The sequence below is a fragment of the Molothrus aeneus genome, chromosome 9, assembly GCF_037042795.1.
Source record: "Molothrus aeneus isolate 106 chromosome 9, BPBGC_Maene_1.0, whole genome shotgun sequence".
In the NCBI taxonomy this organism is placed as follows: domain Eukaryota; kingdom Metazoa; phylum Chordata; class Aves; order Passeriformes; family Icteridae; genus Molothrus; species Molothrus aeneus.
The window spans coordinates 11294259-11307093 of record NC_089654.1 but is presented as its reverse complement, the minus strand read 5'-3'; the positions used below and the strand labels follow the sequence as shown (position 1 = coordinate 11307093).

The 12835-nt window shown below is 44.4% G+C and overlaps 1 protein-coding gene across 1 annotated transcript in view; it reads left to right on the top strand.

The window, feature by feature from the left end:
* Positions 1-12835, top strand: part of SZT2 (SZT2 subunit of KICSTOR complex) — a 55633-nt gene that overhangs the window by 6765 nt on the left and 36033 nt on the right. Inside the window, exons 9-16 of the mRNA XM_066555219.1 lie at positions 506-676; positions 5730-5961; positions 6621-6750; positions 7975-8117; positions 8701-8853; positions 9189-9303; positions 11807-12012; positions 12394-12618. Coding sequence (XP_066411316.1) covers positions 506-676; positions 5730-5961; positions 6621-6750; positions 7975-8117; positions 8701-8853; positions 9189-9303; positions 11807-12012; positions 12394-12618 — 1375 coding nt within the window. The remainder of the gene's footprint in view (positions 1-505; positions 677-5729; positions 5962-6620; positions 6751-7974; positions 8118-8700; positions 8854-9188; positions 9304-11806; positions 12013-12393; positions 12619-12835) is intronic.

Here is a 12835-nt window from a genome sequence, read left to right as displayed (position 1 = left end):
TTGGCAGCAGAAGCCACATAAACTGGCAAGTTTGAAGAGAGTTGGCTTGGGACTTGAAAATGTTGAATCTTAAAAAGATCAGCTGTTAGTGGTTTAAGCTCCACATCCTGATACCTTTTAAAAAGCACCTGGGAGCTCAGGGTTTTCCAGGGAAATCAGTAAAGCCCCAAAGCTTGCTGTGTGACTGTTGAAACAGATGTGCAGTTTCTGCCTGTCTAGGCTGAATGTGGAATTCCAGCGCGTGCCTTATCACAAATGCTGTCCGAGAGGAAGCAGTGCCTGACACTGCATCCTGTCCCTTTCCCAGGCCTCTTGGCCACACTAATGAACCTGTTTGCAGTATTGCAGAATCAGGAGTGGGTGTAGGTGGTGCCTGAAGGATGTACTGTTCCTCAGGCGAGCAAGTGTTCCTGGCAGCTTTCATGAAGCTCTTGGGGAGGCCTGTTCCTACAGGATGGGGCTCAGGGGAGCTGCTCCCTCACAAACCCATCTCTGCCTTTTGCAGTGTCCCAGCACAGGCTGTTCAATGAGCACCTGGTGTCTGCAAGCAGCAACCCTGCTCTGGCGATGCGGAGGAAGAAGCACACAGAGAAGGAGGTGCACGCTGACCTCGTCAGTATTGTTTCGGTCCGGCTGCGCGAGGGCTACAGCATCCGGGAGGTCAACATCACCAAAGGTGACTGCTGCCTTGGGGGCTGGACACAGCTAGGGCTCTGTTCTCAGCTGCTGAGAGGAAAGCACTGGGTCTGCCATCTCAGCAGTGATGGTGTTGTGGAGGAAGGAGCCATTTTCCCCAAACTCTGTTTTCATGAATAATTGCCTGATGTAGGTCTGCCCAGTATTGTGCGGTTATGCACTTGCCAGGCTCACCCTCTGGGGAGGGACAGCCAGTGATGCTCTGTATCTTGGAAACGATTCCCCACAGCTGCAGAGAAACTAGTGACAGAACTGGGGTTGCAGAGTTTTTCTGGGATTTCATCTATAGTTCTCCTTTTTTTCATCCCTTTCTATTCTTTGCTAGATGCACTCCAAAATACTAACATGAAGTTGAGCCCTTTGGTACAACAGACTTAATGCCTCCAAACTGCAGTCTTCCAAAAGAAGAAATTGGGCAAAACAAGGATATTGTTAGGTGAAAATGTCAGATCAGTCAGGACCATAACCAGTTCTAGAAGACCATAAAAACTTCCAGTGATCCTGTTCTCTTACCTGACTCACTAGACATGGCACCTGGAGTGTGAGAACTAGCTGCTGACTGGAAACCTTGAGGGGTTTGATTATCCTTACGAGTGCCAGGAAATCCTACCTAAATTTCTATCTCCAGCTGTGACTAGTGATAGTACTTTAACTGAAGGGGAGATGAAAAAATCCCAAAGCAAGCTTATTAGTACTCTAGAATGTGTTTTATATCAGACAATCAGTCTGTGATCTAACTCCAAAACCATTCTAAACTTGCCATGTGATGTTTTCTGTGAATTTACCGTGGTTTGCCTAAAAAACATATAAATCCCTTCTGCCCTGCTCTGGTTGGAAGACTGTCCCAGAGCTTCATTGCTCTTTCTTTAGCTTCCGTTCTAAACTCCCCAAGGCCAAGCTAGACCTGTGTGACTATTATCTTTAATTAACTTTATCCTCCTTCTCTGACTTGCACGAACATATTTAACATCTTTCTCCTTGTAACCTACCTTTTGGCAGGTTAATATTAAGCAAGCCAATATTTCACCTTTCTTTTGTAAGGGCAGGCTGTGTTGTTTATTCGGGTTAATAGCTCTTATATTTTTTCCCTTAAGTAGTTTTCTTTTCAGTTTGATCTCACATTTCTCAAAACAGTTGATAAAAGTGTAGTAACTGTGGTTTAATCAATGCCTTGTTCAGCAGTATTAATATTTCCCTGCTTCTGAAGTAAAATACCAAATCTGATAGATGGGGAATCACGTGGACTTTCTCCATGATTATATTGCAGAAATCCCTGAGTCTTTCACACACCTTTTCTTTCAGCTGATGAGTCCTTGGAGGTGTTTTTTGGGTTTTGTTTGTTTAGTAGTCCCTAAATGTGCTGTCCTTCACATGATATTACTCCTAAGTTTATCTTGCTCAGTTCACCTACCTGTTTCTCTGTGATACCTGGCAATTTCAGTTCATTTGCCTTGATGCATCTTACAAACTGAATGGATCTAAATCACCTCTTTTGGGGGGAAGATTGCTAGCAATCATATTAGGTGGGATAATTCCTAAAGTTTGTCTTACATGAATCTCTAGTTTCTTGTTTCAAGAATTTTCTGTTAAAAGTAATTATTGTTTCAGGAATTTTCTGCTAAATTTTCCAGGTGAGACAACTGTTCTAGTAATGTCTGCAGGTTGTTTTCACTAATGTAGGTGAGGCATGAGATTACTTCCCTTAAATCCAGGCAGATGAGATCCATTGCATTCTCCTTGGTTAAGAGTGTCTGTGAAACAGTGTGACAAGTCCATTCCTGTCCTCAATGTCTTTTATTCATCTGTGCACAAGTTCACTTACAGCTTGAACAGTGCTGGATAAAAAGCCTTTCTCTTTAATCTGGCAGCAATACTGCAGTGCTTTTGGTGGCTGTGTAGTCCTGTATAGAAATACTGGAAGAGCATTCACCAGGTATGAATCATTCAAAAAGCAGTCAGACAAGTTCATGTTGTATCTTTTTGTACAAAGGTATAGCTACAACCTCTGGGTCAGGATATTGTAAAGCAGTGAATTCCTGCACTCTGGAGGAATGTATTAGAAATATCACCACATGTTACAATTCTCCCTGCATTTTCCTCCAGGTATTTGCCTGCTGGTTTTTACTCCTTGGAATGCTAAATGGATTGGTCTCCCATTTTTACAAGAGCAGAGAGCAGAAGAGAAGCTGCTGGATCAGAGTGACCTTCTGTGGTGAATAACTATGGGCAGGTGTACAGGGAGGAGTAAGAGCAAGATAAACACACATGATAATAATCTCCATTCTCCTTTACTTTTTTTCTTCCTTTGAAGCCAGAAATAATTTCTGTGTATTTTTTTAGGAGAAATTTAAAAATGAAATGTCAGAGGTTTCAAAAACATGGAGTGTATTCCCATGAAGCCTTCAGACTAGTAGCAGATAATGTTACTTAATACTTGGGAAAGGCTAAATGCTCTAGGGAGTTGGTGAAAAATTTGCTGAACTAACAGGTTAAAGTAGAGTTGAGAAATTATTCAAGACATTTAGACATTCAGCACTGCCTTTGCTTAGGAAAAGCATGTTTGGCTAATCAGGGTTCTCTGAGCCATTCTACAGAGAAGTGTATAACAAAGAACAGTTAATTAACCTGGATTGCCAAAACTTGCCAATTAAAGGCTGTTAAGGAGTCAGCTGGCTGTGAAGCAAGAGGAAAAAAGTGCAGCTGTGGACTTTGACACTATCAGTTTTCTCCTTCACTTTACCAAAACCAAAACAGAATAAAAAGCTAGCTTTGTGCTCAGAGTTGCCTGGAGAGGTTGTTTGTGATATTTATAAGTACTCTGGTTACCCTCACTGTTTGGTTTTTAAATATTTAGGTATTTAGGAGGCAGCTTGATTATTTAGGACTGCAGAAGTGCATGTGAAGGGAAAAGGATTGGAAGGTATGGAAGGGAAAGAAGCTTCCGGGTCATGGTGTGTAACGGAGCCCAGTTCTTTTACTTTGTGGAACATTGTCGGGGGATCTCCCTCTGTAACAAAAAAAAAATTCTCACTGACCATTTTGTGTTGAGAGCAGCCTGGAGGACAGTTTTCAAAACATAATCTTCCTCTGTGAATCAGTCCAGCACCAAAACTGGCTGGGCACTAGCTGAGCAGTGAGAATGTCCTCCTGATTCCTGTCACTAGAGAATAGCCAAAGTGAGCTTTCTGAAAAAATCAGAGCTGGAGGTTGTGAAGGAAATCAAAGTAGAAAAAAATTATTTGCTATTAACTCAGGAACCAGAAAGATATTGCTTTGCAGTAAAAAAAAGCTAAAGATTAATCTAGATGTTACTTCAAACTAAGTAAATATTTTGCCTGTGTTTTTATTTTTGCTTGTGTGGGATCACAGGAGTGAAGCCAGGATGACTAATGGAAACAGAAGTGGAAGTAGGAAATATTTTCATTTATGATCTAAGCAAAAATGTGGGAATTTACTTATCATGTTTGCTATTGATGAAGTAAAAAGGCTTTATTATGAGAACCAAAATATTGTGCAGAAAGCAATGGATGAGCCCTGAAGCAGTAAGAGCGAGGTGACAGTATGAAATAAAAGGGGATGAATCTATAAATTCTTGTTTAGCCTCTCTGATAAACAAGACAATCTTCATAGGAAACAACAGATGGTGCAGTCCTGGCAAGTGCATTTGTGGTAACACAAACCATCCATTGTAGAAAATATTACTGACTTTAAATAAAATCCTACTAATCCCCCAGATTAAGTACAGGTAAAATACAGTATACACTTCTGATCATCTTTGTTCAAGAAAGGTGAATTCTTAGGGTGCAGGAAGGTCTGGGTGTGTTAAGGGGAATGAATGTTCTGCCACAGTAACAGCTGAAACTGGGTACGGATTTCTTAGTACTGCACACTCCTTGTCAATGTTATGGAAATGAAGTTTCTCAGAATAAAAATAATCTAATCCAAAGAACAACCAAGCATGAATTTGGCATGTACTCTGGAAGGTTTCTTCTAAACATCGATGGGGAAGAGTACTTGGAGGGTGCCTCCCTGCAGGGACCATGAGAGCAAAAAGATGTCTTTAAAGTGGAGCTCAATCAGCCCGTGAAGGGGATGGCATGATGTGCCTATGACAGCAGCAAATGCAGCTCTGCAGGAAACAGAGCATCCAGGCTGATGATCTGTTCAGAAGGTTTCCAGCACATCCAATCACTTATCACACAAACCCTGCAAGTCTGGCAAACTATAGAGCAGGCTGGACATAGAATAGATGATCGAGCAGTTGAAATCACAGCGTGGTCATGTGTTTCCCTGGGATGTTTCAGTACAAATACACATGCACAGTCAGCAGGAGTGGGATAGTTCTCTGCTCTTTTGGCTCAGTGAGGCCTGCTGTCAGGTGTTTCTGTTAATCTTGTTAGATAGGCTCACTTAAAGGAAAAGGTAAAAATGTACAGTTTGAAGAATAGGTGAATATTCCTCTTGACATCTTAGCTTTAGGAAGAGAAGATAAACATAGTGAGAAGCTTTGAAGATTGAAATTCTAGATTGCATGAAATACAGTCTGTGTAGGATGAATAGAGATTAATTCAAGAATTAGGCCTCATCTTCCAGGTTGTTTGTGATCTGTGTCCATCAGATACCTGTGTTTCTGTGATGGGATGGATTAACTCTGCAGTGTGGATGACAAAACTTTATAGTTGAATGGCCCTGCTCATCTGTGCAAAAAACCAGTTTTCTTGGAAACAAAGATGATACTGTGAAGAAGAGAGCCCATTACAAATGTCAGCACCTCCTCTGAGTTTCAGTTACCTTCTCTAGTGTAGGTAGTGCATGTACACTTCAAGAATTGCAAACTCTTCATCAAGCGCTTCAGTGCAAGCAAAGCCTCCCTCAGAGGAGAGAGAGTGACCAGCTAAAGCAAACAGTTGTTAGATTGCTTTGTTCCCCTCAGCAATCAAACAATCTCATGGTACTCATAAATTCCTGGTGAGAAATAATGCTCAGATGTGTACGGAACAAGCACCTGAACTTTCTCTTCTGCTTCCATGCAGGTGGGTCTCAGCTGGAGGTGAAACTAGTGCTGCTTTGGAAGCATAACATGAGGATTGAGTACTTAGCTGTGACACCCTGGCCCCTGGACCCATCAAAACGCAGCACTTGGGTGGAAGTGACCATGGAGGGAAGCTATGACATTTTGCATGACATCAGCTGCACCATGAGGAAGCCCATCACCAGTCTGTACCGCACCACAGTCATCCGGCGCTTCTGGAACACCCTGCAGAGGTGAGCTGCACCATGCCCAGCAGTTTCCAGTGCCATCAAATAATTCCTTCCTTGGCATGCTAGGATGAGGGTTTTGCAGGTGGCTATCCCAATCCAGGGTTCAAAAGGAATGTGCTCTGAGGAAGGGGCATGACTCATGACTGATTACAAGCTTGCTGTCTAGCCAAGGAAAAGATTTCAATTGGTCTGTGATCTAGTTTGTAAGAATGCTTCAGGGTAATGGTATTGCTGCTCCTGGATCTGGATCCTGGGATGCAAACCTTGCCTCTGACTGCCATCCCATGGAGGTCATGTGTTCTTATAGCACATCCGTGCAGCTGTGCTGCATGGTCACACTGGGAGCAGCAAACAGTCACACGTGTCTCTGGGACTGAAGTGCTTGTAGGTCACAACTGTTTCCTGGCCAGGGTGACTGTTACTCCCAGCTATCCAGCAGATTCCTCTTCTAGCACTTCATTTCCAGCTCTGATCATCCTCTGTATGGATGAGGCTTCCACACAGGAGCCCCTTTAGCACATGGAATCACAGCATTCCCTATAAAGCTCTGTTGATGTAGATGGGCTCCCAGGACAGAGTGCTGTGTGTGCAAGCCCTGTGCTGACTGGGGCAGCAAGGGGGAGAGCATGGGCTTTTGTGGCTAACTGCCTCTTCTTTTCCAGCATCAACCAAACAGATCAGATGTTGGTACATCTGCAGTCTTTTGACACAGTCCCAGAACATTTTACCATTCCTGAGAGCACCAAGAATGGGGTGCCCCTCTTCTACATCCCCCCAGGCTCCACCACTCCGGTATGTTCCCTCTCTCTCTGTTTAACATGGGACAGGTTGTCTCCCCTGCCTATTCTTGTACTCAGGCTTCATCTCTTGCTTATCTTGTCTTCATCTTATCCTGCTCAGTCAGAGAGTTCAGGTGTGCTGCAGTGAATATCCCATGCCATACATTTCCCTCTCTGAGACATCACCCTATGTCTTGATTGTTGCAGCTACACCTCTAAGCCCAACAGCAAGTCTCCTAAGTGTGCTGTGAAACCTTCTCCTGCAGTGCTGTGGTGTGTGAGACTAATGGGAAGGCTGACACATTTGCTTTTGCTGTGCCTTTTCAGTGGATACCCCATAGGCATGGAGTTGCTGCTGGCTGTGCAGCCAGTGCCCTGGAGATGTAGCTCAGTACTGTCAGGTGAAGATGCAGGATGTGCTGAATAGTTGTTTAATAGGCTCATTGCTCTGAGCACTCATGTGGAAGGTGCAAGAGAGATACTTGTCATCTGCACAGCAGAAACTAAACAAAATATGAGCTAATAGTTTCCACTGCAAAATTCAAACTCACTGAAACTCACTAAGCAGAAGAGCCAGCATATTATCTGTTCCCTGCTACCAGTGTCCTTGGCATAGATGGAAGAGGACTAGGAGATCTTAAAGCTAGGAGAGCTTTACCTTCAGAGAACTATCCCTTTTATTTTATTGTCTAAGTTCATTTTTATGTTTGCCTAGTCTATTTTCCTGATATAGGGCTATGTATCCCACAGTATATCTGGAACATCCCATCTTATGGGTAACCACCACTGGATTCTATGTCAGCAGAGTTGCTATAGTTGGTGGAATCAATGTCACCATATAAACCTATCAGAGTTGCCCAATGCCACCCTTTCTGGCACCCTATTTGCCTGAGGACTTTCAGATGAGTAATCTCAGTGTTTAATTACTTTGCTGACACAAGCCATATATCCCCCTCTCAATCAGAAGGCACACCATTACATATGCTATCTTTTTCATGGTTGATTTACTTGATGCTAAGTAGTTAAATTCCTAATTAACTTGACATTTCAGGAGCCTAATTTATTTTTGCTTATGCTGTACTGCCTGTTTCAATGTGAGCACACTTACTCTGTTCAGAGGAAATTACCCAAAGCCAGAGATGTGACCTTAGTCTGCAACAGCTCAGCTGCTGGAGAAATTCTTGCTCTCTCTGGGTGGAGAACTTTTGTGCTGAATATTGTCCCATAATTTTCTCAGGTATTATCTCTGCAGCACAGTGGGTCTGACTCAAGCCATTCCCAGTTTGCCTCCTACTGGAAGCCCATCCTTTCCATGGATGCCAACTTCTGGCAGAGGTGGCTGCACATGCATCGTATAGTCGTCCTTCTGGAGCATGACACGTATGTAATGGGCAAGGGTGAGCTGTGTGCTCACTGTGGGCCAGCCTGGGAAAGCAGGGTGTCCAGGACTTGTAGCAGGTGCCTATGGCCCAGGGAAGGGTCTCACTAGTGGGGCCTGATGGATGCTAATGGTTTGTTTATCTGAGAGGGGCAGTAGGTTGGGAAGTCATCTTTGATTGGAACAATAAATTGTGTCTCAAGTCCCTCTTGGGTTTTGATTTCTCAATTGCAGGGTGTATGGGGCCATTCATTTGGGAGCTAACCCACAGTTTGCTGCTTTCCCAAAAGCATTGCTTTTCTGAGGCTGGTCCTAGTTGCAGAGTAATGTGAATAATAGCCACATATTTCATGGAGGGAGATAGGATACAAGGGATGTGCTCTCTGCAGCGTGGAAATTCCAGTGCACTCAGAAGTGTGACTCTCCTCAGTGCTTGATTAGGAGAGGTGCTTATTCATTGGCTGCCATGGAGGAAAAAAGGCTGACAGACCAGTCAGAGTAGGATGGATGTAGCAAAGCCTCTGTGGGTTTTGGGGGAAGGAGAGATACTGCAGCTCTGAAATGACTCTGTGTCCCACGCTGCAGACCTGTGCCCAAGCACCTGCACACACCGGGCAACAACGGGCGCTACAGCACCATCCAGTGCCGCATCTCGCACTCGGCGCTCACCTCCCTGCTGCGCGACTGGAGCAGCTTCGTGCTCGTGGAGGGCTACTCCTATGTCAAGCTGATCCACGGGTGAGTGCTCTGAGGCAGTGCTGTGTGGGGAGCTGGGCCTGTGGCCAGACCAAGGAGCTGGTTAGACCAGTATGTGGCTATGGGCCTGAAGCAGGATGACAGCTAGACAAGGGGGTATGAAATCCTGCAGTTTCTGAGCTGTTCCATTGTGTTCGGGTGCAGCCTGGAGGGAGAGGGAAGCCAGCTGAGGGGCTTCTGCATGCTGGAGCTGATATGTGTTACTGTGAGGTTGTGTGGGCTTGTTGGGCTCTGTGGAGCAGACCTCTGCTTGGTCTGCCATGTCAGAGCAGCAAGATCCATGACATTTCAGCCTTGTCCTAATCCCTCCTCCCTAGGTCTGAGGATCTTACCCCTTCCTCGTTCTATGTGGTACGAATCATCTCCAAGGCTCCTTGCATGGTTCTCCGGCTGGGCTTCCCCATTGGCACACCTGCACAGGCCAGGAACAAGGTGAGAGCTGCCTGTCTGCTTCATGGGGTGGGGGCAGAGCAAGAAGTTCTGAATGTGGAAATGATGGGTAGATCACAGGCAACACTGTAGGTAGCTACCCTCTAATAATAGAGCCATGTTAAGGCTTAGATAGGTTTGAATCTACTGTAACAGAAAGGGTCATTTGGGACAAACTTTGTTTGTTAAGTCTATGAAAGATCTAAACCCAAAGACTCGAAGATCAATAGAATGGTTGGTCACATGGATGTTTTTCCCACTGCTTAATTCAGTTGTGGGGCTTGAAATGACTAAGAGGTTATCTAGTCTATTCTTCTGACCAAAGCACAATCAATACCATCTGTAAAGAACAGCAGATACTTGTCTGACTCATCTGCAAAGACCTCTGTGATAGATGTACTGCATGTTCCCTGGGCTATCTCTTCCAGTACATGTATATTGAATCTATTGGGCAGGGAGGAAGTGACTGGTTAAAATGCAAACAATGCCCCACATAAGCAGTACAGGGAGAGAAAAAAAATGAGTACCTAGGAAATGTTTTCAGGATAAAAGTCTGTCAGATAGACTTTAATAACTTTTTTGTATCAAAATAAATGAGCTGCCCTAGTCAGATGCAAAAGGTGGAGTTACTGTGTGAACTCATTCCCCAGTTATAATGGCTGAGACAAATCTAAGTGTTCCTAGGTAAAGCATGACAAAGATACCCTGCTATTAAACTGTGTGAACTTTTTAATATAAACAAGAGGTTTATCATTAAATCTAGATCTTTTATCTTCATGAAAGAAATCTTTGGTTTGTCTAGCTTAGCTTTAGTGTTAGAGACTAGTCTGAGGAGAAGCTAACAAACATGGGAAGGGCCATCTCTTTCTGAGATAATGAACCCAGATAATGCTAAATGTTCTGGCACTCTGGCAGATCTGCTCTTTCATGACTTTAGGGAATCCAGGACTTGGGCACTGGTTGCTGGGTCAACATGTGGGCTTGGTAATGCCAAGTGACAGGTTTTTTTGAAGGAGTTCCCTCTGGCAGGTGCAAATGAAGAAAGTATGAGACAGGCACCATACCCTGCAGCTGTGGGCAAGCTCCAGGTCATTGCAGCAGGAACTATATGTAGATCATAAATTGTATCAGCCATAATATTTTTTTTTTGCCTGCTATAGAGCTGATTAACTACTCAGTGTGGAGGATGGCAGTAGAACTTAGCCTGCTTTGTTTAAGGGAAAGGGGATTTTGTGCTGAGCAGTTCAAATTTCCAGTGCTGAAGGAAAGCACCTCATACAGTCGACTTTCAGAAAGCTTTTTGGTGAGACTTTGCATAGGGCATGACTGTAGAACTGTAGGAATGGGATGTCATAAAGCAAACTGCCTTGGGGAACAAAGGAAGGAAATTGAAAAAGTGCTCTGTTTCATCACAGCAGAAGCTGTTTGTGATTTTCCCAATCTTTTTTCTACTCAAAGGGTAGGGAACTCATTTGCAGAAAGGTAACATGAGCTGAGGAAATGTGCAGGTGGCACAAAGCTATTTCAACCTTGGTGCTTTGGTGACACCTAAGCAGCACAGTGGTGGCTGGAAGCCAGTATGGATGGCTGCAAAACAGTGGGATTTGGGAGCTTAAGCACCATTAGTGATTCTGTGATATCAATATGAAACCATGAAGGGGACCCAAGTGGCAGCACAGTGCAGGAAAGAACTCTTGTTTAACATTTGGGTTTGGGGACATTCCTTTCCTTGAAAAAGACATAGTAATGATGAGAAAAGTTACTGAAATAGTTAGTGTTGAGGAAGATGGAGATCTGCTGTTCTTCTGTTTAACTAAAATGGTAATAAAAATTGAAAAAAGTTGAACAAAGATCATGAAAAGAAACCTAACTATAGAAATTTCAAAGAAAACACTGGGCTATTGTGGGAATCAGATGCTGGTGTGGGTTGAACTATATTCAGAGCTACTAAAAGCTTAAAAGAGTAATCAGGAAGTGATTGTGAAAGTATCTTGGAAAAAAATAACCTAAAAAATAGCTCAGGCTCCTGAAACCTTTTGCCATAGAGGTTTGACAAATGAATGTGGTAGTGGGGGAATATGTAAGACAGAGCCAGTGCTGTTCCCACAGCTGATATGGACTAGTTTACATTTACTGTAGGTGTTGAGGAGAGGGGGAGGGAAGAATGAGGGTGCATGCTTGGACTGCATCTGTGGAGGAGCTGGCATGCAGTTAATTTGTTCTTAATCTGAGTTTTGGAAGGCAACTTCTTCAGCCTTGAAGTAGTCTCTGGGGGTTTTTTAATCTTCCTTTTGCTTTTAAAAATACTTTAAATAGGGACCAGGGAGCCTTGTGTCATCTTGATCTTGGTCTTGCTAGTGCCTCAGAAGTAAAACTACCTTTAATTCCTGCTCTTCAAGGAGTGTTTTGTTCCTTCTGGTCAAGCTCTTGTTTTAGACACTTATTTTGAGTAGTTTATGTTCCAGACAAAGTTGGTCATGTTTACCTTTTGCTTTTGCCATGACAGATAGTGGAAGAGTTACGGGACCGAATCTTGCAGCTGCGCTTTCCCCACAGGGTCCAGAGCAAGGAAGCAACTCCAAAAGCAAAGAGGAAAATGTTGGGCAGTAGTTCTCCCTCCAAGTCCCCACCTGTGGCTGGGGCCCAGTCAGCCCTCTCAGACAGACCCTGCCTTGTTGTGCTGCATAAACCGTTGGAGAAGCTGCTGATCAGGTAGGGATGGAGTACCAGGCTGTCACCTTGCCCTGTGAAGGGGAAAGGAGGAAGATCTGTGGTTGGTGCTGTCAGTTGTAGAATGAGAGTGCTGTGAATGGAACTGGTGCTTGTTGGGATGGGTTTGTGTTGCATGGCTGTAAGCTGCAGCAGGGATTCTTGGTGGACAGGCAGATTTATCACTCCTAATGAAATACAGTGTGGAAGTAATTTAGGTACTGCTCTCTGAGCAGGATCCTGTGCTGGGCCAGCGACGTTTTCCTGCTGGAAGACTCTGTCCTGGGCCCAACAAGTGGGTTGTGAATCCAGACAGCTCTGACCCTAAACAAAAAAAAAAGGATTTTTTCCATGTCAGCATGTTACACTTCTGCCCTCTCCTAGGTATGAGAAGCTGCCTTCTGACTATCGAGCCCCCTTCATCCTGAACCTGGAGCATCCCCCCGTGTCTGGTCCCCTCACCATGGTGGCCAGTCGCACCGCCTCCTCCACCCTGGCTTCCCTGTCCCGCTACTTCTACCACCAGCGCTGGATCTGGAGTGTCCAGTCAGGGCTGGCACCCGCTGTGCCCATCACTGCTGTGGCCCAGCTCCTTTCCACACTCACAGAGTAAGTTGCACACCTGACAGGGGTCCTCTCTCCAAGCTAGTCCTGGGGATACAGGGAAAGCAAAGTCAACCTTGCTTATTACTTTTATGAGGCCTTATAATAGGTAAAGCTGCTGTGCAGAAGGTTTTGGTCCTGTATGCAGCTTCTAGAGCCACTTGGGTCAGTGCTTTACCCAGTTCTGCAGCTGTAATTGGAGAAAATGAGAGAAAATGTCCTG